The sequence below is a fragment of the Heterodontus francisci genome, chromosome 9, assembly GCF_036365525.1.
Source record: "Heterodontus francisci isolate sHetFra1 chromosome 9, sHetFra1.hap1, whole genome shotgun sequence".
Classification (NCBI taxonomy): domain Eukaryota; kingdom Metazoa; phylum Chordata; class Chondrichthyes; order Heterodontiformes; family Heterodontidae; genus Heterodontus; species Heterodontus francisci.
In genome coordinates, this window is record NC_090379.1 from 32,128,653 (window position 1) to 32,151,210 (window position 22,558).

At 44.5% G+C, this 22,558-nt stretch overlaps 1 protein-coding gene across 1 annotated transcript in view; it reads left to right on the forward strand.

The window, feature by feature from the left end:
* Window positions 1-4,243: 4,243 nt before the first annotated feature.
* Window positions 4,244-22,558, forward strand: part of LOC137373443 (ankyrin repeat and SOCS box protein 2-like) — a 44,100-nt gene continuing 25,785 nt past the window's right edge. Inside the window, exons 1-5 of the mRNA XM_068038266.1 lie at window positions 4,244-4,563; window positions 6,060-6,158; window positions 7,095-7,261; window positions 13,165-13,320; window positions 15,823-16,068. Of these exons, the coding sequence (XP_067894367.1) occupies window positions 4,328-4,563; window positions 6,060-6,158; window positions 7,095-7,261; window positions 13,165-13,320; window positions 15,823-16,068 (904 nt within the window). The 5' untranslated portion in view covers window positions 4,244-4,327. The remainder of the gene's footprint in view (window positions 4,564-6,059; window positions 6,159-7,094; window positions 7,262-13,164; window positions 13,321-15,822; window positions 16,069-22,558) is intronic.

A 22,558-nucleotide genomic window follows, 5' to 3' on the forward strand; every position in this document is an offset into this window, starting at 1 on the left:
AGAATGCTCGACATATCCCACAAAAAGACAGGCATAACTAGGACCCATGCGGGTACCCATAGCAACACCTTTTACTTGAAGGAAGTGAGTGGAGTTGAAGGAGAAGTTGTTCAATGTGAGAACAAGTTCAGCCAGGCGGAGGAGGGTGGTGGTGGATGGGGACTAGTTGGGCCTCTGTTCAAGGAAGAAGCGGAGAGCCCTTAAACCATCCTGGTGGGGGTTGGAGGTGTAGAGCGATTGGACGTCCATAGTGAAGAGGAGGCGGTTGGGACCAGGAAACTGGAAATTGTCAAAATGACGTAGGGCGTCAGAAGAGTCACGGATGTAGGTGGGAAGAGACTGGACCAGCGGAGAAAAGATAGAGTCAAGACAGGAAGAAATAAGTTCCTTTTGGAACGGTTACCAATAAAAGCAAGTCACGTTGTTGCTGAGGTTAATTTTAAACACGCAAGCAAAATAAGTTTACCCTGAGGTTCATGACATCCCATCAATTTATGTACTGTTACAAAGTGATAAACATATCAAAATATATTGGCTGCTGTTCCTTCTACACGTATGATTAATTATGTCACTGCAAAAAAATAATTTCTTAACCATCAGGCGGTATCAAATATCCTCTCATTGCCCATGTTTCTGAGTAGCGAGATGTTTAGCATTATTAAATGACACATTTGGCAATTGGTGAAATGAAAAACTAGTGCTAGTGCACTAATCTTAAAACAATAAAAACAGACAAACTTGTTTTTACCATTATGATCCAGTACAAACATTGTTTTATCCAATCTCCCAACTTTTTGGTGCATCAAAACAGTCATTTTTTGGTTAATAAATTGTCTGTATACTGCCTGATTTCCAATGTGAATGGAGCAGTGGGCAGATGTAGATGGACAATCTCCTTAAATAACGTACAGAAAGGTGATGAGAGGCAATTTTCCTGGGGTTCTTTTGAACCTAGTAGAAGGCTATGCTATTTTGCTTCTGGATTTTCTTTTGCCAATGGTAGATATTATGGCAGACAACAACAACTTACATCAGTGGGAGTGGGAGATCCACAAGAGGCCTGAGTTGGAGGAATGCAGAATTCTTGGAGAATTGTAGGGCTGGAGGAGGTTATAGAGATAGCAAGGGGTGTGGCCAAGAAGACAGTTGAACATCAGGTTAAAGCATTGGTAGGCCAGGGGCCAATGTAGGTCAGTGAGCACAGGGGTGATGAGTGAAAGGGTCTTGACGTGAGTTAGGGTACAGGCAGCAGGACAAGTTTACGTTTATGGAGGACAGAGGATGGGAGGCTGGCAAGGAGAGAATTGGAATACTTGAGTCTGGAGGTAAAGCTAGACAGGGTGATATTATGGAAGTGGAACTAGGTGATCTTTGTAATGGAGAGAATTTGGTTTTGGAGGTTCAGCTCAGGGTCAAATCGGACACTGATATATAAATAGTCTGGTTCAGCTTCAGACTATGGAGGAGGGTGGAATCTGTGGCAAGGGAATGGAGTTTGTTGTGTGGGACAAACATAAAGGCTTCAATCCTCGCAATGTTTAATTGGAGGAAATTGTGGCTCATCTGGAATTGGAGGGCAGACAAGCAATCTGACAACATAGAGGCAGTGGAGGGGTCGAGAGAGGTGGAATTGATGTAGAGCTGGGTATCATCGTCATACATGTGGAATTTGGCGTTTTTTCTTCAGATGATGTTGCTGAGGGGCAACATACAGATGAGAAATAGGAAGGGGCAAAGAATAGATCCTTGAAGGATACCAGAGTTAATGGTGCAGGGTTGGGAAGAGAAGATATTGCAAGAGATCCTCTAGCTAAGACTGCATAGGTAAAAGTGGAATAGGAAAAGGCAGTCCCACGCAGCTGAACAATGAGCAGAGTCATCAGAAGAGGATGTTGGAGGATAACAGACATGACTTATGGCAAATTATATGAATGGCCATATAAATTGTTGTTCTACCACAGGATTGGCTTTGATATTGAAGACAGGCGATTGTAACTGTGTGCTGTAGGGTAATAAAAACAAGCAACATGTACTGCCAGAATTCTAGTCAGCAAGAATGCAAGTCATAAATTCCTTCCTGTCATGCTCAGTGTATTTTTATGAGTAACACTGTGTCTCTAATCTCCAAGTGATACAACATTTCAAATAAGTACAGCAAGGGGGGAATTTGAATTTAATTCCAAATTTGAAGCGAATTGGTTGCTTCAGATTAATTTATAAAAATCCAAATTTTGCATAATCCATTTAATTTGGAATTTGCTTGTCTCTTTTAAATTGGCATTGCACATATGCAGAGAGTACAATTGCCCCTGCTGTGCAAGTAAACTTCTTCACCATTCAGCTACACAAGGTGAATGATGGATAAGATGGTGACAGCTGTGATTGGGCGATGACAACACATGATTTTATATATATATATAAAATAATAAATTCACTATTAAGCTGTGGCATTGTGGGTCCAAGGTCTGATACTGCATTTTCCCCCATGACTAGGAAAAGTGTGTGTTTATGGAGAAGATGCAACTTGCCAAGGCTCCTATGACAGCACCTTCCAAACCTGCAACCTCTACCACCTAAAAGAACAAGGGCAGTAGGTGCATGGGAACACCACCACCTGCAAGTTACCCTCCAAGTCACATACCATCCTGCCTTGGAAATATATCCCCATTCCTTCGCAATTGTTGAGTCAAAATCCTGGAACTCCCTTCCTAACAGTACTGCTGGGTGTACCTGCATCACACAGACTGCAGTGGTTCAAGAAGGTGGCTCACCACCACCTTCTCAAGGGTAATTAGGGATAGGCAATAAATGTTGATGTCTAGTGATGTCTACATCCCATGAACCAATAAAGAGGGGGTGTAATGGATCCCTCGCTTTGCTTGCCAAAATGATCAATCTGTATGGGATCCTAGTTCCTTCGAATGGAGAGGGGGAGACCTAGGAAGATTCATACCTGAGGTTTTTGGTTTCCCACGCCGAACTGATTTCTGGCTGCTAATTAGCATAAACCTATGTGAAGGTGCCACGATGTTACAGCTCCAAGACAATAAGATGATTAAATCATAGAACGTTTATGGTTCAGAAAGAGACCACTTGGCCCATCGTGTCTGTGCCAGCCAAATAATGAGCCACCCAGCCTAATTCCACCTTCCAGCATTTGGTCCGTAGCCCTGCAGGTTATGGCACTTGAGGTGCATATCCAGACACTTTTTAAAGAGTTGAGCGTTTCTGCCTCCACTACATTTTCAGGCAGTGAGTTCCAAACCCAATCACCCACTGGGTGAAAAAACGTTTCCTCATCTCCCCTCTAATCTTTCTACCAATCACTTTAAATCTATGCCCCCAGTCACTGACCTCTCTGCTAAGGTAAATAGGTTCTTCACATCCACTCTATCCAGGCTCCTCACAATTTTGTACAATTCAATCAAATCTCCCCTCAGCCTCCTGTGTTCCAAGGAGAACAACCCCAGCCTATCCAATCTTTCCTTATAGCTGTATTTTTCCAGTCCTGGCAACACCTTCATAAATCTCCTCTGTACCCTTTCTAGTGCAATTACATCCTTTCTGTAATGAGGTGGCCAGAATTGCACACAGTACTGAAGTTGTGGCCTAACCAATGTGTTATACAGTTCCAGCATAACCTCCCTGCTCTTATATTCTATACCTCGGCTAATAAAGAAATGAATTCCATATGCCTTCTTAACCACCTTATCGACCTGTCCTGCTACCTTCAGAGATCTGTGGACATTCACTCCAAGGTCCCTCAATTCCTCTACACCTCTCAGTATTTTTCCATTAATTGTGTATTTCTTAGCTTTGTTTGACCTCCCCAAATGCATCACCTCACACTTCTCCCAGTTGAACTCTATTTGCCATTTTTCTGTCCATTTGACAAGTCCACTGATGTCTTCCTGCAGTCTCCAGCTTCCCTCTTCATTATCAACCACGTGGCCAATTTTCGTGTGATCTGCAAATTTCTTGATTATGCCCCCTACATTTATGTCCAAATCGTTAACACCACAAAAAGCAGGCGACCCAGTACCTAGCTCGGCGGAACGCCACTGGAAACAACGTGTTAGCAATCTAGCAAATGTCTCAAATCTTGCAGCTCTGTTAATGGAATAAACACGCTGCATGAAGCAATCCAAAATAATCATATGCACCCACCAGACAAATTAGATCACGTTCATTTCTCTAGGACCTCCCAGATTCTTTTGTGCAGAACTGCACATAAATGGCAAGGAATGTGACAAAATAAACTTGGCGAGCACTGGCTTTTTAAAGCTTGTATATTTCTCCATCCACAGTCCCCCGACGCTGCGGGAGAATGGCGGCCGGAGTCACTTCCACTCCAGATTCGCGACGCACGTTTGGCCAAGAGGAATACAGTCTATACAGCAGCCTGAGTGAAGACGAACTCATTCAGATGGCAGTCGAGCAAAGCTTTGCGACGTCTTCTTCCTCGGGCCAGCCTCCTGGTTCAATCGCCCAGACTCCCCCCAGAACCCGAGGGCAGCCCCAGGTGGTTCAGAACGCTGTCTCACAGCCGTGTACCAAGAACAGGTAGGCGTCAATTCAGGCACAGTACTTCGGGCCAACGAGACCAGCACACACACACACACACATCCCAGACTGAGCGCCCCAGAGACCAGTTAATCCAGCACTCGCCTGCCTCATGCTTAAAATCCCAGGGGCCATGTTGGAAAGGGCACGCCTATTTGGATGGACATCACTAGGGCAAAGCCAGACTCGGCACGATTACTCCAAGCACTAGGCAGGCAGTCTGTGTTCTCTGGTCTTTCAATGTGTGTGTATCTGTGTGGTGCATGTGTGCAGTTAAAGTGCCCGTCTCTTTAGGTAAAGCCAATAGTAATAGAGACGAAGAACCTTGGCAGAAAGTGAACTTTTTAACTCTTCATAGGTTGCTATCTACTGGTCAGTCTCATGTTTGTATCAGACTTGCTGCTGATTCTGTCTAATTTAGCATTCATGTACTAATAGCGTTTGATGTGAAAGAAATGCAACATTTATAGACGGAATATAAAAGCAAAATACTGCAGATGCTGGAAATCTGAAATCAAAACAAGAAATGCTGGAAATACTCAGTAGGTCTGGCAGCATTTGTGGAGCGAGAAGCAGAGTTAATGTTTTAGGTATGTGACCCTTCATCAGAACTGGCAATCAAGACACAATCCTGGCACAGTACTGTCTAACAGTATTAGAGGACAAGGGATTGTTCAGCCAGTTTGAAGGAGGGGATTGAGCCGCTGACCCTGTGTGCCAGGCTGTTTCTTCTGGTGTATTTCCAGCGTTTCAGACCTGGATTAATCCAGTTCACCTTTTTTCTTTGGGGGGGGGGGGGGGGTCCTCTGGCTGTTTTAGTTCCTCGTCATCTTTTGTTTCTCCTGAGCAAATCTTGTTCACCATCTACCAACCTGTTGTTTATTTTTAAGCAAACCATTCAAGCCATGAACTCCCTCTCCGTCATGCGAATTTATGTTGTTCTTTATCCCGTCACATCCACTTTCTGATCCCATCGAGGCGCTTGTTTGTCTTTTCTTTGTCAGATCTGTCCCAAACCTCATCCTGTCCTGTTCACACAAACTCTGTGATCTGCTGTGCATTTCCACTCGTTTCTCTTGTGTTTCTGATTTTCAACATTTGCAGGTTTTCCTTTTTTTTTGCCTTGTGCGATTCATGTTTGCTTTGGGTTCCCAATTTCTTTTTTAAATAATAGGCCATCCTATAAGTAGGATTCAATAAATTATAAAGATACCATAAGCCAAATTCCGAAATGGACTGAATTAAAGTGATCGGAATCACTTGTAGATTCATTTTTCTGAGGCTCTGAGATGTGCCGCTCTCTTTGGAAGCCGCTTACTCTCTATTGTCTTATATGGTCAAATAGTCCCTCGGCGTCTCCGAAGCCAAAAATAAACACGTGCGAGAGCAGATTGGAGCCCAGCGACTTACACTCACTCCAAAAAGACTGCGGGCAAAATGACGGGCTTCTCTTATTCCGAATATTTTTCACAGTTTCACTCCCGTCGTTCTTCTAGGTCGCCCATGAGCAGTGCTGCTCCGACAGCGAACCCTCCGAGAACAACCTACTACAGAAGATACGATGGGAGGCTGTTTCGAACCACCAAGCCAGTGGTGTAAGTTTGTCTTTGTTTACAGCCGCGGGATGTCCTCGTTTATTGAGGGGCGGGGGGGAACTCTCCCCATCCTTTCTTTTTTAAAAAGCAGAACGAGTTCCAAGAAACAGTGTGTTAAACAAAATGAAGCGGAGAACTTAAGGGATCTAGCGATGGGAAAATAGATTGTAATAAACTGGTTCGGTTTATGATATATTAGATAACTGGCAGTCTTACAATTGCACTATTACTTTCACTTACAACACAATTCAGACACCTTTTACCACAGGCTTCTAAATTGATCTTTAACCAAATGGTCCCATTAAATAAAATTATACGACAAGGAACATAGGGAAGCAATGAAACAAGAAGATGGTACTTGACGGCTTCAGGCCGGGGTCAGTCTCAGGTCCACATATAAATAGAGAGATGAGGCTGTAGATGAAACTCACTTCTGGGTTGAAAGCGAAAAGGCATCGGGCTCTGAAATGTGTGCGTGTTTATTTTCCAGGAAATGTTTTGAATTTCTCTTGGTTTATTTTGTGCGGTTCCTTTCTCTCTACTTGTTGTGACATCGCGCCCCGAATGAATGACATTAGTCTTGTAGGTGGGGGGAGGGGAATCTGGCAATGCCTCTCAGCCAATCAGAAAGTATTATTATATGTGCCTACAGTTTAATCGAGGGAATAACTGGGGTTCCAGCAAAATGTTCCATTTCTAAAGGATGCGCGTTATTCATCTCAGCAAGGAGTCTTTGTCCATAAGTAATTATTTAATGACTGAATATGTCTCTTCAAACCTGAATATTTTACCGAGCTGGAAATACTCAGCAGGTCTGGCAGCATCTGTGGAGAGAGAAACAGAGTTAACCTTTCAGGTTCACCACTGGACATTTCTGGTGTCTGCTTTAAAGATTGCACTGTGGCGCATATTACATCGAGCCTGCTTTTCATCTAGGGAGCTTGATCCTGTCGTCATTGCGATCAAGAATGGTGATGAAGAAACCTTGTTAAATATGATCAAAGCCGGAAAAGCACTTTCTGTGCCAAATACGGAAGGCTGGATCCCTCTGCATGAAGCGGCCTATTACAACACACCCGGCTGTGTGAAATTGTTACTAAAAGGTTAGTAAGCGATCGGATAGCCGTAGGAACCAGTATACTGTACGTTATAAAAGATTAATCTGCATGGTATGCTTCTTGCCTATGGTCCAATAGTGCAATGAAGAGATTGTTAGACTTTTAATTCAGTTTGGGGAAGTGCAGGAACTGGGAAACAGCACAGTTGTCCTATAGTACATTTAACAGGATACTGAGTTTTCTCAAAATGTTCAAAAGCTGTAAACTGGTTTTGTGCAAGTTGTTATCTTCCGATATCTTTAGACTTGCAATTAGGTCATTGTAAACTTATTACTGGTAATTTTGTTGCTTGGCACCAGTTCTGTTAGTAACTCAGTTACTGATAAACACACCTATCAATTTGAATTGTTGTAATATGTTTGATGCATTGTGGCTTTTTTTGTCGAGCTGGCATTCATATCATTTCTCATTCTGTTGCTCTTGCTGTGTAATCTCAAGCTGGCCTAAACTGGGCAGCGAAGATAATTTAATAAATATGCCACTGCCCAGTGGGTGAACACGCCATTTGGTTGGTTACAGACTAGGAAGGTGCTGGCTTAAATCCCTGGTCTGAGCTGATTCAGCTGATGACAGTTGGGTGACAAATGGCCTCAGAATCATATGACACAGAAGAAGGCAATTCGGTCTATCGAGTCTGAACCAGCTCTTTTGAAGAGTAATCTAGTTAGTCCCACTCCCCACTCTTTTCCGGTATCGCTGCAATTGTTTTCCTGTTACCTGAACTGAGCTGATGTCCCTTTGTTTCTCATGAAAATCTTATAGTTCGTGGCAGCAGAATTGTACTCAGTCACAATCTGTAACCTCATGGCCCGGCATATCCCCCACTCTACCATTACCATCAAGCCGGGAGACCAACCCTGGTTCAATGAAGAGTGCAGGAGGGCATGCCAGGAGCAGCACCAGGCATACCTGATAATGAGGTGTCAACCCAGTGAAGCTACAACCCAAGACTACTTGCACGCCAAACTGCATAAGCAGCATGCGATAGACAGAGCTAAGCGATCCCATAACCAACGGATCAGATCTAAATTCTGCAGTCCTGCCACATCCAGCCGTGAATGGTGGTGGGCAATCAAACAACTAACTGGAGGAAGTGGCTCCATAAATATCCCCATCCTCAATGATGTGGGAGCCCAGCATATCAGTGCAAAAGATAAGGCTGAAGCATTTGCAACAATCTTCAGCCAGAAGTGCTGAGTTGATGATCTATCTCGGCCTCCTCCTGAAGTCCCCAGCATCACAGATGCCAGTCCTTTCAGCCAATTTGATTCACTCCTCGTGATCTCAAGAAATGACTGAAGGCACTGGATACTGCAAAGGCTATGGGTCCTCACAACATTCCGACAATAGTACTGAAGACTTGTGCTCCAGAATTTGCCGCACCCCTAGCCAGGCTGTTCCAGTACAGCTGTAATTCTGGTATCTACCCGGCAATATGGAAAATTGCCCAGTTATGTCCTGTACACAAAAAGCAGGATAGGTCCAACCAGGCCAATTACCGCCCCATCAGTCTACCCTCAATCATCAGTAAAGTGATGGAAGGTGTCATCGACAGTGCTATCAAGCGGCACTTGCTTAGCAATAACCTGATCAGTGACACTCAGTTTGGATTCCGCCAGGGCCACTCAGCTCCCGACCTCATTACAGCCTTGGTTCAAACATGGACAAAAGAACTGAACTCAAGAGATGAGGTGAGAGTGACTGCCCTTGACATCAGGGCAGCATTTGACCAAGTATGGCATCAAGGAGCCCTAGCAAAACTGAAGTCAATGAGAATCAGGGGGAAAACTCTCTGCTGGTTGGAGTCATACCCAACGCAAAGGAAGATGGTTGTGGTTGTTGGAGGTCAATCATCTCCATTCTAGGACATCACTGAAGGAGTTCCTCAGGGTAGTGTCTTAGGCCCAACCATCTTCAGTTGTTTCATCAATGACCTACCTTCAGTTATAAGGTCAGAAGTGGGGATGTTCACTGATGATTGCACAATGTTCAGCACCATTTGCGACTCCTCAGATACTGAAGCAGTCTGTGTAGAAATGCAGCAAGACCTCTACTAGCACCAGGCTTGGGCTGATAAGTGGCAAGTAACATTCGCGTTACACAAGTGCCAGGCAATGACCATCTCCAACAAGAGAGAATCTAACCATCTCCCCTTGACATTCAATTGCATTATGATCGCTCAATCCCCCACTATCAACATCCTGGGAGTTATCATTGACCAGAAACTGAACTGGAGTAGCCGTATAAATAATGTGGCTACAAGAGCAGGTCAGAGGTTAGGAATCCTGCGGCGAGTAACTCACCTCCTGACTCCCCGAAGCCTGTCAACCATCTACAAGGCACAAGTCAGGAGTGTGATGGAATACTCTCCACTTTCCTGGATGGGTGCAGCTCCAACAACATTTAAGAAGCTCGACACCATCCAGGACAAAGCAGCCTGCTTGATTGGCACGCCATCCACAAACATTCCACCACCGACGCACAGTGGCAGCAGTGTGTACCATCTACAAGATGCACTGCAGCAATGCACCAAGGCTCCTTAGACAGCACCTTCCAAACCCATGACCTCTACCAACTAGAAAGACAAGGGCAGCAAATGTTTGGGAACACCACCACCTGCAAGTTCCCCTCCAAGCCTCACACCATCCTGATTTGGAACTATATCACCGATCCTTCACTGTCACTGGGTTAAAATCCTGGAACCCCCTTCCTAACAGCACTGTGGGTGTCCCTACCCCACATAGACTGCAGCAATTCAAGAAGCTCACCACCACCTTCTCAAGGACAATTTGGAATGGGCAATAAGTGCTGGCATAGCCAATGACGCCCACATTCCATGAATGAATTTTTAAAAATGCATGACTCTGTGGTGGCGCTCCTGTATGTGACTATTTTGCAGAGTTATTGGGAAAAAGCTGGGCTGTGGAACTAAATTAGACTGCTCTTTCAAAGAGCCAGCACAGGGTCAATGGGCCGAATTGCCTCCTTCTGTGCTGTATTATTCTAAGTGGCACTTCTTCATTGAGAGCCCTCACAGCTGAGCCAGAAGGCTGTGATTCCAAGCTCCACTCCAGGGCTTGAGCCCATAATCTGGGCTGACATTGTCGTAGTACTGAGGGAGTGCTACGTGTGTAGTGTGATTTAGATAAGAAGAGCAGTGAATCTTTTCAAAGTCCTGGCCATGATTTATTCCCCCAATCAAACCATGAAAATACACTAACTGATCAATCATTTCATTGTTGTCTATGGGATCCTGCTGTATGCAAATTGACTACAGCATTTGTCTACAAAACTCTGTTTGTCTGTCAGAGGAAGGAGACTGATTCCACTGATGTTTCTGAGGAGTGTTTTGTGCTTTCTGAACGGTGAGCATTTAGGGGTGAAGGGAAACTTTGTAAATGCTGTGGGGGAGAAATTTGTTTACGTAGAACTGCCTCCAGTAGCAGGTTTACCTCAATTTCCCAGGCAGAGGCAGCACCCCGATCGCTACCCTTGTGACCAGTGTGGTATTTTTCAATGATATTACCGCCAGAAGTGACACTAACAAATTTCACCCTTATGACTCTTATGTGCATTTCAGAGGCAGCTGATATGGAGGGTCATGTCAACAGTTTGGGGAACTCTTAAAGACTTGCTTTCTGGTTCCCCTTATATCTTTGTTAACTATTCATTTTCTCCTTGTAATTTTGTCTCTGCTACTGTCAATTTTAAATTGTTTCAGTCTTTCATTGTTTCTCTTTGTTATTCTCTTACTGTCTCATGATTACGTACTCTTTCTCATGTTCTTCCTCTGCTTGTTACTCTCTCTTGCTCCCTATGTTTATCTCTGTTAAATTGCCCCTGTTACTCTCTCTTTCTCTCTGTGTTTCTCTCATTGCTGCTGTCATCCAGACCAGATCCAGAGAAGCAAATAGATGGGAGAGAGGCAAGCAACTGGGGCTGCTGTAGAGGGCAGGAAGAGATGGTGTTATCAGTGACAACATGTCTTTGACTGTTGCACATAGGTGTATGTTCTTCATGTTGGCCTAAGGACATTAGGCTGGGTTCTGGGTGCAGGCTGTGGGTGATTGCAAGGCTATCTGCTAGCTAGCTGAGGCTGTTGATTTTGCATAAAGAAGAGAAACACTGGAGAAATTGGTAAGTGGGATGAGGAAGTTTATTTTTGCAGATACATAGTGGGATGGCTGTATTTCAGAGATTCTTTTGCTGAAATGTGTTTGAGCAGAATTTTTTTCTTGCAATGGGATTGAGCAGATATTCCTCAGATATGATCAATGACTTACAAAATAGAAAATAACTAATTAGAGAGAAGAAATAGACTGTGACTTGACCAAGAACAAAATTGATGACACTAATGTCATGACATTTATTACAGACAGAAAACAACTTCTTTGTGTAGAGAGGGAGTGCGCAAGAGAGATAGATAATGGATATTTAGTATCAATGCCCAAGATAAATATTTAATATTCTGTCATTGGTTCTAGTTTATATGTGTATTAATGGCTGAAATGAGAGTGCCAGACTAATACTATTGTGTTATGGAGTGATCAGTTTGTGGTTGCAATTGTTAGTGTACTTTATACATTTAATTTTATTTTTAAAAAATGACAGTGGTACCTCTTCAATGGACTTTGAGTAGCGTTGAAGATGAAATGAAGTCTGCAGTAATGGCAAAGAAATTACTTAATGAAATACTGGAAAAATAGCTACAAATATTGTGACGTTTTGTTTACTAAGCAGAGTTGCATGCTACTTTAGTCTAGTGATACAATCATTTAAAACTAGCATTGAGCCTCCCAAGTTTAAAAAAATAAAAATCAGTGTGCCAGATTGCTAGGATGTTTTAAATTAATATTCTTTGCTTTCTATGAAGGCTGGCAAATATTTTTAAATAAAGCTAAGAGTAATTAAAATCTTGAACTGACAGGATATGTCAGAGCTTTTATTTGGTGGAGAAAACATGCTGTGTAGCCCTCAGGAGAATGTGGGGGACCATTTCCGTCGTGATGTTGTTATCAAATAAAAGATGTTTATTGCAAGATGTTGTGAGCAGATGTTGGCTATCTTTGTCACTTTGTTTCTTGAAGAATATTGTGTAACACTTGTAGAAGTTATTTAAAGTTGGCTCCCACTTCAATATCTATCTGAGCTAAAAAAAAAGTCCAAGTTCTCATGCAATAGCAGTCCTCCTTTTAAGTAAACAACCCAAGAAAACATGAAGTGATTAAAAAATATAAATGGAAAATGAAAAGTCTTGCTGGAAATCTGGAATAAAAATAATAAATGTTGAAATGCCTAGCCAATCCATCAGCATTTGGTAGAAATCATTTTTTGTTGGTGTGTTAAGGGTCACAGAACTAAGGCAGGCAGATGGACATAAGAAACAGACCAGCCATGATCTAATTGTATGGTGGAACAAGCTTGAGGGGCTGAATGGCCTTCACTTGTTCTTAAAGGTTAACATCTCAGGTGTGAGGCATCTGAACTGATCAGAATAGGGAAGTCCTTTAAGTTGCATAAGAAAAATTCAGGACAAGTTAAGAGAAGAACAGCACAAACATGAAATCTGGCAGTTCATGGGTTTGACAACCAAACAGATGTTGCAATACAGGAAAGAAGTGTAAAGAGTTGTATGCTATACAAATGTCATCTCAGCTGGTAGTCAGGTACACAGACCAAGTCATTGGATAGGCAGAGGGATGAATCAGACATGGTTCTAAAAATAGAAGGGAAAACAGATGAAATGGAGTAAAAGTGGAAGTAGTAAGTAAGAAAATCTGGATAGAGCTAAAGTCTGAAATGATTGAAATCAATGCTTAGCTGCAGAATGATGTCCAGAAAATGAGGTCCTTAAGTTTGCATTGAAATGTTTCTTTATTTTCTAATAGCTTATCCTGGAACTGTAGACTGTCGGACACTAGCAGAGGAAACTGCTTTATACTTAGCAACATCCAAAGGGTACTTGGAGTGCATGACTTATTTACTGGAAGCAGGAGCAGAATGCGACATCACTAGTAAGACAAAGGAAACTGCACTCTACAAAGGTAAAGTAAAACTGATGAAATGTAACTGCTTGACCTCAGTTAACTTACTGTGCAATACAATACATTCATGTGCACAGATCACAGCTGCTAGTATGGTAAATGCTTGAGATTTATATGGGCTGTGCCGGGAGCACAGATAGCAAAATTGTGCACTTCCAGATCACAATTTCCCATGCTAAAATCATCATAGAACCATAGAATCATAGAAAAAGCACAGCACAGAAGGAGGCCATTCAGCCCTTTGTGTCTGCGCTGGCCAAATAAACTATCCGCCCAAACTAATCCCACCTTCCAGCACCTGGTCCATAGCCCTGCAGGTTACAGCACCTCAGGTACATGTCCAGGTACCTTTTAAAAGAATTGAGGGTCTCTGTCTCCACCACCATTCCTGGCAGTGAATTTCAGACACCCTCTGGGTGAAAAAGTTTCCCCTCATGTCCCTTCTGATCCTTCTACCAATCACCTTAAATCTGTGCCCCCTGGTAACTGACCTCCCTGCCAGCGGAAACAGGTCCTTCCTGTCCACTCTGTCTTGACCCCTCATAATTTTGTACACCTCAATCGAGTCACCCCTCAGACTCCTCAGTTCCAGGGAAAACAACCCAAGCCTATCTAATCTTTCCTCATTTCTGCAACTTTCAAGCCTTAGCAACATTCTAGTAAATCTCCTCTGTACTCTCTCCGGGGCAAATAGGTCTTTTCTGTAATGTGGTGACCAGAACTGCATGCAATATTCCAACTGTGGCCTAACCAACGCTCTTTACAGTTCCAGCATCACATCCTTGCTTTTGTACTCTAGACCTCGGCCCATAGAGGAAAGCAATCCTTATGCCTTCTTCACCACTCTATCCACCTGTCCTGCCACCTTCAGGAACATGTGGACATGCACGCCAAGGTCTCTCACTTCCTGTACCCCTCTCAATATCCTCCCATTTATTGTATATTCTCTCGCTTTATTTGCCTTCCCCAAATGCAATACCTCACACTTCTCTGGATTGAATTCCATTTGCCACTTTTCTACCCACTCAACCAAAACATTGATATCATTCTGTAGTCCACGGCTTTCCTCCTCACTATTAACTACACAGCCAATTTTTGTCTCATCAGCAAATTTCCCAATCATGCCTCCCACATTTAAGTCCAAATCATTAATATATACCACAAACAGAAAGGGACCCAACACTGACCCCTGTGGAACACCACTGGAAACCGTTTTCCATTCACAAAAACATCCATCGACTGCTACCCTTTGTTTCCTGTCACTGAGCCAATTCTGGATCCAACCTGCCACCTTCCCCTGTATCCCATGGGCTTTTATTTTACTGACCAGTCTGCCATGCGGGACCTTGTCAAATGCCTTACTAAAATCCATGTAAACCACACCCACTGCACTACCCTCATCAATCCTCCTTGTCACTTCCTCAAAAAATTCAATCAAGTTAGTAAGACATAACCTTCCCCTAACAAATCCATTCTGACTATCCCTGATTAATCCATGCCTTTCTAAGTGACAGTTTACCCTGTCCCTCAGAATAGATTCTAACAATTTACCCACCACCGAGGTCAGACTGATTAGCCTTTAAGTACCTGGCTTATTTTGCAATTTTTCAGTGTACAATTTTACAATATGTACTATTGGAGCAGGTTAGCAGAATTTCTACACATAAACTATGGCTGGAATTTTACGGTGGATGGATGGTAGCTGGACTCCGATGTGAAGGTCGGTGGTGAACCTGCTTCCGCCGAGCCTGGGGATCCGTCCCGCATTTTACGGGTCCCTCAGGCTTTAGCTGTCTCAAGGCGGGACTTCCACCCACTTGAGGGAGGAGATCCTGCTCAGGGTGCATCCGGCCAATCAGCGAGCCGGTAGCTCTTAGTCCCAGCAGTGCCACCGGGAGCGGTGGCCACTGCTGGGACTGCAGCCCAGCCGATGCCATGGATCGTGGAGGGAAGGTAAGTAGGGGCATGCCTCACCAGTGGGATTGGTCCTTCCCTGGTGAGGCTGGAGTGGTCATTTGGGGGGAAGGGGGAGTCTTGGGTCCCGGGGTCAGTGGAAGGCGGGGGCGGCCCTCAATCGGGCAGCCTGTGCCCGACTGCCATGCCCCCCCTCCCAGGGCGTGGAAAGGCCAGCAGCTATCGCTGGGTGGCCTTTCACGTCCCCAGCACACCCACTTGCCACGGGTAAAATACCCGTGGAGGCAGGCGAGGGCCCTTAAGTGGCCATTAAGTGGCCACTTAAGGGTATTGATTGGCCTCGGGCGGGCGGGCCGTTTCCCACCATCCCCCGCCTGACGCCGTAAACTTGTCCAGAGGCGGAAGCGGGGCGGGTAGGCCTCCCGGAGCCAGCCGCTCAATTTTACGCCGCCCCCACGCCACCATCCAACCTGCTGGGGCGGCATAAAATTCCGGCCTATGCAACTATACAATTTGATCCTGAACCCTCAAACAAAATCCAAATTTCCTAAGCACATGATTTAAATTTAAAGTTACTTCTTTTAACAGCCTGTGAAAATAAAAATGTGGAAGCTGTTAAACTTCTGCTGAAATATCAAGCCGCTGTGAATCACCGTTGCAACCGTGGGTGGACTGCTCTTCACGAGGCTGTGGTACGAAATGATCTGGACATCATCGAAGCTCTAATCATGGCTGGTGCCAAGATTGAGGCATCAAATGTTTATGGAATCACACCTTTATTCGTTGCAGCTCAAAGTGGACAACTGGAAGCCTTGCGCTTCCTCACAAAGTGTGGTAAGAACAATTGCTTCTTGATGGTAAATTTTTAAGAAGTTGCCAATTGAACCATTGTATGAAAGGATGCTTTATTATGAGGATTTTTGAAAAATAATTCAGGAGAAATTGTTTTCAGTGGCAGGTGCTGTTCCAAAGGACACAGACTTAAGATCACTGGCAAAAGAACCAAAGGCATGATGAGGGGACTTTTTTAATGCAATGTTTTGTTATGATCTGGAATACACTGCCTGAAAGGGTGGTAGAAACATGTACAATAGTATCTTCCAAAAGGGAATTGGATATATATTTGAACAGGAAAAATTCCAAAGAAAGCTATGTGGAAAAGCAGGGAATTTCAAATAACTGATACAGGTGTGATGGGTCATGTGGCCTTCTTCCATGCTGTATCATTCTATGATTCCATAATTCTACATACATGCTGGCCCTGGACGGGCACGATACAAATCTGATATTATTTGTCCATAATCTGATGTCATGGAGAGATAAAAGTATTGGACTTAGGAGAGCTAGAAGGGGACATGAAAAAGTCTTGGCGGGTAGGATTAAGGAAAATCCCAAGGCGTTCTACACTTATGTGAGGAACAAGAGGATGACCAGAGTGAGGGTAGGGCCGATCTGGGATAGTGGAAGGAACTTGTGCCTGGAGTCGGAGGAGGTAGGGGAGGTCCTTAATGAATACTTGGCTTCAATATTCACTAGTGAGAGGGACCTGGTCGTTTGTGAGGACAGCGTGGAACAGGCTGATATGCTCGAACAGGTTGATGTTAAGAAGGAGGATGTGCTGGAAATTTTGAAAGACATCAGGACAGATAAGTCCCTGGGGCCAGACGGGATATACCCAAGGATATTACGGGAAGCGAGGGAAGAGATTGCCGCGCCTTTGGCGATGATCTTTGCGTCCTCACTGTCCACTGGAGTAGTACCAGATGAATGGAGGGTGGCAAATGTTATTCCCTTGTTCAAGAAAGGGATTAGGGATAACCCTGGGAATTATAGACCAATCAGTCTTACGTCGGTAGTGGGCAAATTATTGGAGAGGATTCTGAGAGACAGGATTTATGATTATTTGGAAAAGCATAGTTTGATTAGAGACAGCCAGCATGGCTTTGTGAGGGGCAGGTCATGCCTCACAAGCCTTATTGAATTCTTTGAAGATGTGACAAAACACATTGATGAAGGAAGAGCAGTGGATGTGGTGTATATGGATTTTAGCAAGGCGTTTGATAAGGTTCCCCATGGTAGGCTCATTCAGAAAGTAAGGAGGCATGGGATACAGGGAAAGTTGGCTGTCTGGATACAGAATTGACTGGCCCATAGAAGACAGAGGGTGGTAGTAGATGGAAAGTACTCAGCCTGGAGCTCGGTGACCAGTGATGTTCTGCAGGGATCTGTTCTGGGACCTCTGCTCTTTGTGATTTTTATAACTGACTTGGATGAGGAAGTGGAAGGCTGGGTTAGCAAGTTTGCCGATGACACGAAGGTTGCTGGAGTTGTGGATAGTGTGGAAGGCTGTTGTAGGTTGCAACGGGACATTGACAGGATGCAGAGCTGGGCTGAGAAGTGGCAGATGGAGTTCAACCTGGAAAAGTGTGAAGTGATTCATTTTGGAAGGTTGAATTTGAATGCAGAATACAGGCTTAAAGACAGGATTCTTGGTAGTGTGGAGGAACAGAGGGATCTTGGGGTCCATGTCCATAGATCGCTCAAAGTTGCCACCCAAGTTGATAGGGTTGTTAAGAAGGCGTATGGTGTGTTGGCTTTCATTAACAGGGGGATTGAGTTTAAGAGCCGCGAGGCTATGCTGCAGCTCTATAAAGCCCTGGTTAGACCACACTTGGAATATTGTGTTCAGTTCTGGTCGCCTCATTATAGGAAGGATGTGGAAGCTTTAGAGATGGTGCAGAGGAGATTTGCCAGGATGCTGCCTGGACTGGAGGGCATGTCTTACGAGGAAAGGTTGAGGGAGCTAGGGCTTTTCTCATTGGAGCGAAGAAGGATGAGAGGTGACTTGATAGAGGGGTACAAGATGATGAGAGGCATAGATAGAGTGGATAGCCAGAGACTTTTTCCCAGGGTGGAAAGGGCTATCACCAGGGGGCATAATTCTAAGGTGATTGGAGGAAGGTTTCGGGGAGATGTCAGAGGTAGGTTCTTTACACAGAGAGTGGTGGGTGCATGGAATGCACTGCCAGCGGTGGTAGTAGAAGCAGATACATTAGGGACATTTAAGCGACTCTTGGATAGGTACATGGATGATAGTAGAATGAAGGGTATGCAGGTAGTTTGATCTTAGAGTAGGTTAAAGGTTCGGCACAACATTGTGGGCCAAAGGGCCTGTACTGTGCTGTACTGTTCTATGTTCTTTGTATTGCGCAGGAAAAATACTGGGTGAGAGAAGCTTCAGTCCTGCTCCCTTTTGTAAGTGTGGCTGAGTGGTTGCCAGTGGCCTCCACCCTTGACTGCTGGAATTCAGGGTGGACTTAAGTAATTTGAATGTTTTCAGTGTGTACTCGCACCAGAATGGACACATCTTGGGTACCTACAACATCTTCAGGATGGTGTGGGGCTGGTTTGTTCAGTAAAATGGCATTAGATGACCACTTGCGTTGGAGTTCCAGTGAGGCCCCTTCTCTGTCACGTTCCCCACCCTCCCCCCACCCTAATTCCTCAGAAATGTATTCCAGATTGGCCTTTGTTTTTGGAGGGCAGAGCAAAACTGCAAATGACTGCATTTTTGGAGGTCTCACAGGGAATGACACCGGCTTGGAGATCCTGGTGGGCGCCACTTCCTCCCCGGGTTGATCTGTTGCCAGGCATTAGGGAGAACAATACTGAGAAAATTGCCAACAGGGGAAAACCCACACCTCTGCACTGCCCATTCTGACATTGTCAGCCCACGAAAATTTCCCCAGCTTGTGCTGCATTCCTTGATGACATCTGCTAGAGTGTACCTCTGGGCTCAAGGAAATTCAGGGCCACCACCTTTGATTGTAAAAGGACTAAATCTGAATATAGTCTTTGATGGTTGTCATCTCTGTGAATGTGAATTCCTAGAATCGATGCACATTTACCTTTTTGGTTTCTGATCAGAAAGTGATCTTCTAAAGTTGATTTTAGTGTGCATAACTGCTAACCTAAGTGTAGGTAGTAAAAGAATAACCTGAGATTTAAATTTCTGGAAGTCAGAATTTTCTGTTACTTTTGACTTGTGCTAAATTTCTCAAATTCCCTTCTTTTCCTTCCATTTCCCCCTCTTGGGTCTTCCAACACCTAGCAGCATCCCTGTCCTTAAAGTTGTGCCAGGCCTCTGATAATGCCACCTGAAACTAGCCACTGGGAAGTACACAAAAAGGTGCTGATTTTTCCTGTGTGGCAGAAGCTTCCTGTTTCTTTTGGGTGCTTCCAGACAGTAGTAGGGCTAAAGTTAATATATCATCTTATAATGAGACTTAGCCACAAACCCAAGTCCTTCCGCCCTGTGGCAACAACAACTTTGGGAAGCCACTTTACCACTGGGGAATGAAAGGGCAATCCGAGCAGTGCTTCAGAGGGATGCCAGGACAACAGTGTAGCTGCTCAGTTACTAACCTAATACCAGCAAGATGCCACTGAACTCCTCCAATGGCAAGAGAAAAGTGAGTCCTCACATGCCTTCTCCCTGAGTGGGGTAAGGTGTTTAAAGGTGTGGCCGCCCCTTTGGTGGTCTGCCTCTGCTGGGTATTATGTGCCAATTTGTCCTGCAAGAAGACAGAGTAAATGAGTTATGGGCTGAGTATCTGCCAAGTGGCTAGAGAAAGGTGAAGTAAGGGATGTGGGTGGAGGAAATTGTCAAAGTGGAAGAAGATGGTTTTAGGGTTGTGTATGTAAGCAATTGCTGTGAGGAAGCTGGGTAACCATAGTCCAGATACTGATTTACAGCTATCCCGTAACCAGAGTGGAATGTTAGTTGTGTGTTGCTTTAAGAGGGTAAAAAGCGTGCTGGTGCTGAGCAATGTTTACCTTGCCATCCCTAGGCAGATCATTGACTTTTTTCCAATTTTGGTTTGCAGTCTTGCAGGTGAGGGAGTTGTTTGCTCAGCACGAGTGCCATCTCCCTCCAGGTCGCACAATAACAACAACTTTCATTTATATATTTTTTTAGAACATTACAGCACAGGACAGGCCCTTCGGCCCTCGATGTTGCGCCGACCTGTGAAACCATCTGACCTACACTATTCCATTTTCATCCATATGTCTATCCAATGACCACTTAAATGCCCTTAAAGTTGGCGAGTCTACTACTGTTGCAGGCAGGGCGTTCCACGCCCCTACTCTCTCTGAGTAAAGAAACTACCTCTGACATCTGTCCTATATCTATCACCCCTCAACTTAAAGCTATGTCCCCTCGTGTTTGCCATCACCATCCGAGGAAAAAGACTCTCACTATCCACCCTATCTAACCCTCTGATTATCTTATATGTCTCTATTAAGTCACCTCTCCTCCTCCTTCTCTCCAACGAAAACAACCTCAAGTCCCTCAGCCTTTCCTCGTAAGACCTTCCCTCCATACCAGGCAACATCCTAGTAAATCTCCTCTGCACCCTTTCCAAAGCTTCCACATCCTTCCTATAATGCGGTGACCAGAACTGCATGCAATACTCCAGGTGCAGCCTCACCAGAGTTTTGTACAGCTGCTGCATGATCTCGTGGCTCCGAAACTCGATCCCCCTACTAATAAAAGCTAACACACCATATGCCTTCTTAACAGCCCTATTAACCTGGGTAGCAACTTTCAGGGATTTATGTACCTGGACACCAAGATCTCTCTGTTCATCTACACTACCAAGAATCGTCCCATTAGCCCAGTACTCTGCATTCCTGTTACTCCTTCCAAAGTGAATCACCTCACACTTTTCCGCATTAAACTCCGTCTGCCATTTCTCCGCCCAAGTCTCCAACCGATCTATATTCTGCTGTATCCTCTGACAATCCTCATCACTGTCTGCAACTCCACCAACCTTTGTGTCATCCGCAAACTTACTAATCAGACCAGCTACATTTTCCTCCAAATCATTTATATATACTACAAACAGCAAAGGTCCCAGCACTGATCCCTGCGGAACACCAGTAGTCACATCCCTCCATTCAGAAAAGCACCCATCCACTGCTACCCTCTGTCTTCTATGACCGAGCCAGTTCTGTATCCATCTTGCCAGCTCCCCTCTGATCCCATGTGACTTCCCCTTTTGTATCAGTCTGCCATGAGGGACCTTGTCAAAGGCTTTACTGAAGTCCATATAGATAACATCCACTGCCCTTCCTTCATCAATCATCTTTGTCACTTCCTCAGAAAACGCAATCAAATTAGTGAGACACGACCTCCCCTTCACAAAACCATGCTGCCTCTTGCTAATAAGTCCATTTGTTCCCAAATGGGAGTAAATCCTGTCCCGAAGAATCCTCTCTAATAATTTCCCTACCACTGACGTAAGGCTCACCGGCCTATAATTTCCTGGATTATCCTTGCTACCCTTCTTAAACAAAGGAACAACATTGACTATTCTCCAGTCCTCTGGGACCTCACCTGTAGCCAATGAGGATGCAAAGATTTCTGTCAAGGCCCCAGCAATTTCTTCCTTTGCCTCCCTCAGTATTCTGGGGTAGATCCCATCAGGCCCTGGGGACTTATCCACCTTAATGCTTTGCAAGACACCCAACACCTCCTCCTTTTTGATAATGAGATGACTGAGACTATCTACACTCCCTTCCCTAGGCTCATCATCCACCAAAGTCCTTCTCTTTGGTGAATACTGATGCAAAGTACTCATTTAGTACCTTGCCCATTTCCTCTGGCTCCACACATAGATTCCCTTCTCTGTCCTTGAGTGGGCCAACCCTTTCCCTAGTTACCCTCTTGCTCTTTATATACGTATAAAAAGCCTTGGGATTTTCCTTAATCCTGTTTGCCAATGACTTGTCATAACCCCTTTTAGCCTTCCTGACTCCTTGCTTCAGTTCCTTCCTACTGTCTTTATATTCCTCAAGGGATTCGTTGGTTCCTAGCCTTCCAGCCCTTATGAATGCTTCCTTTTTCTTTTTGACGAGGCTCACAATATCCCGTGTTATCCAAGGTTCCCGAAACTTGCCAAACTTATCCTTCTTCCACACAGGTACATGCTGGTCCTGGATTCTAATCAACTGACGTTTGAAAGACTCCCACATGTCAGATGTTGATTTCCCCTCAAACAGCCACCCCCAATCTAAATTCTTCAGTTCCTGCCTAATATTGTTATAATTAGCCTTCCCCCAATTTAGCACCTTCACCCGAGGACTACTCTTATCCTCATCCACAGGTACCTTAAAACTTATGGAATAATGGTCACTGTTCCCGAAATGCTCCCCTACTGAAACTTCGACCACCTGGCCGGGCTCATTCCCCAATACCAGATCCAGTATGGCCCCATCCCTAGTTGGACTATCTACGTATTGTTTCAAGAAGCCCTCCTGG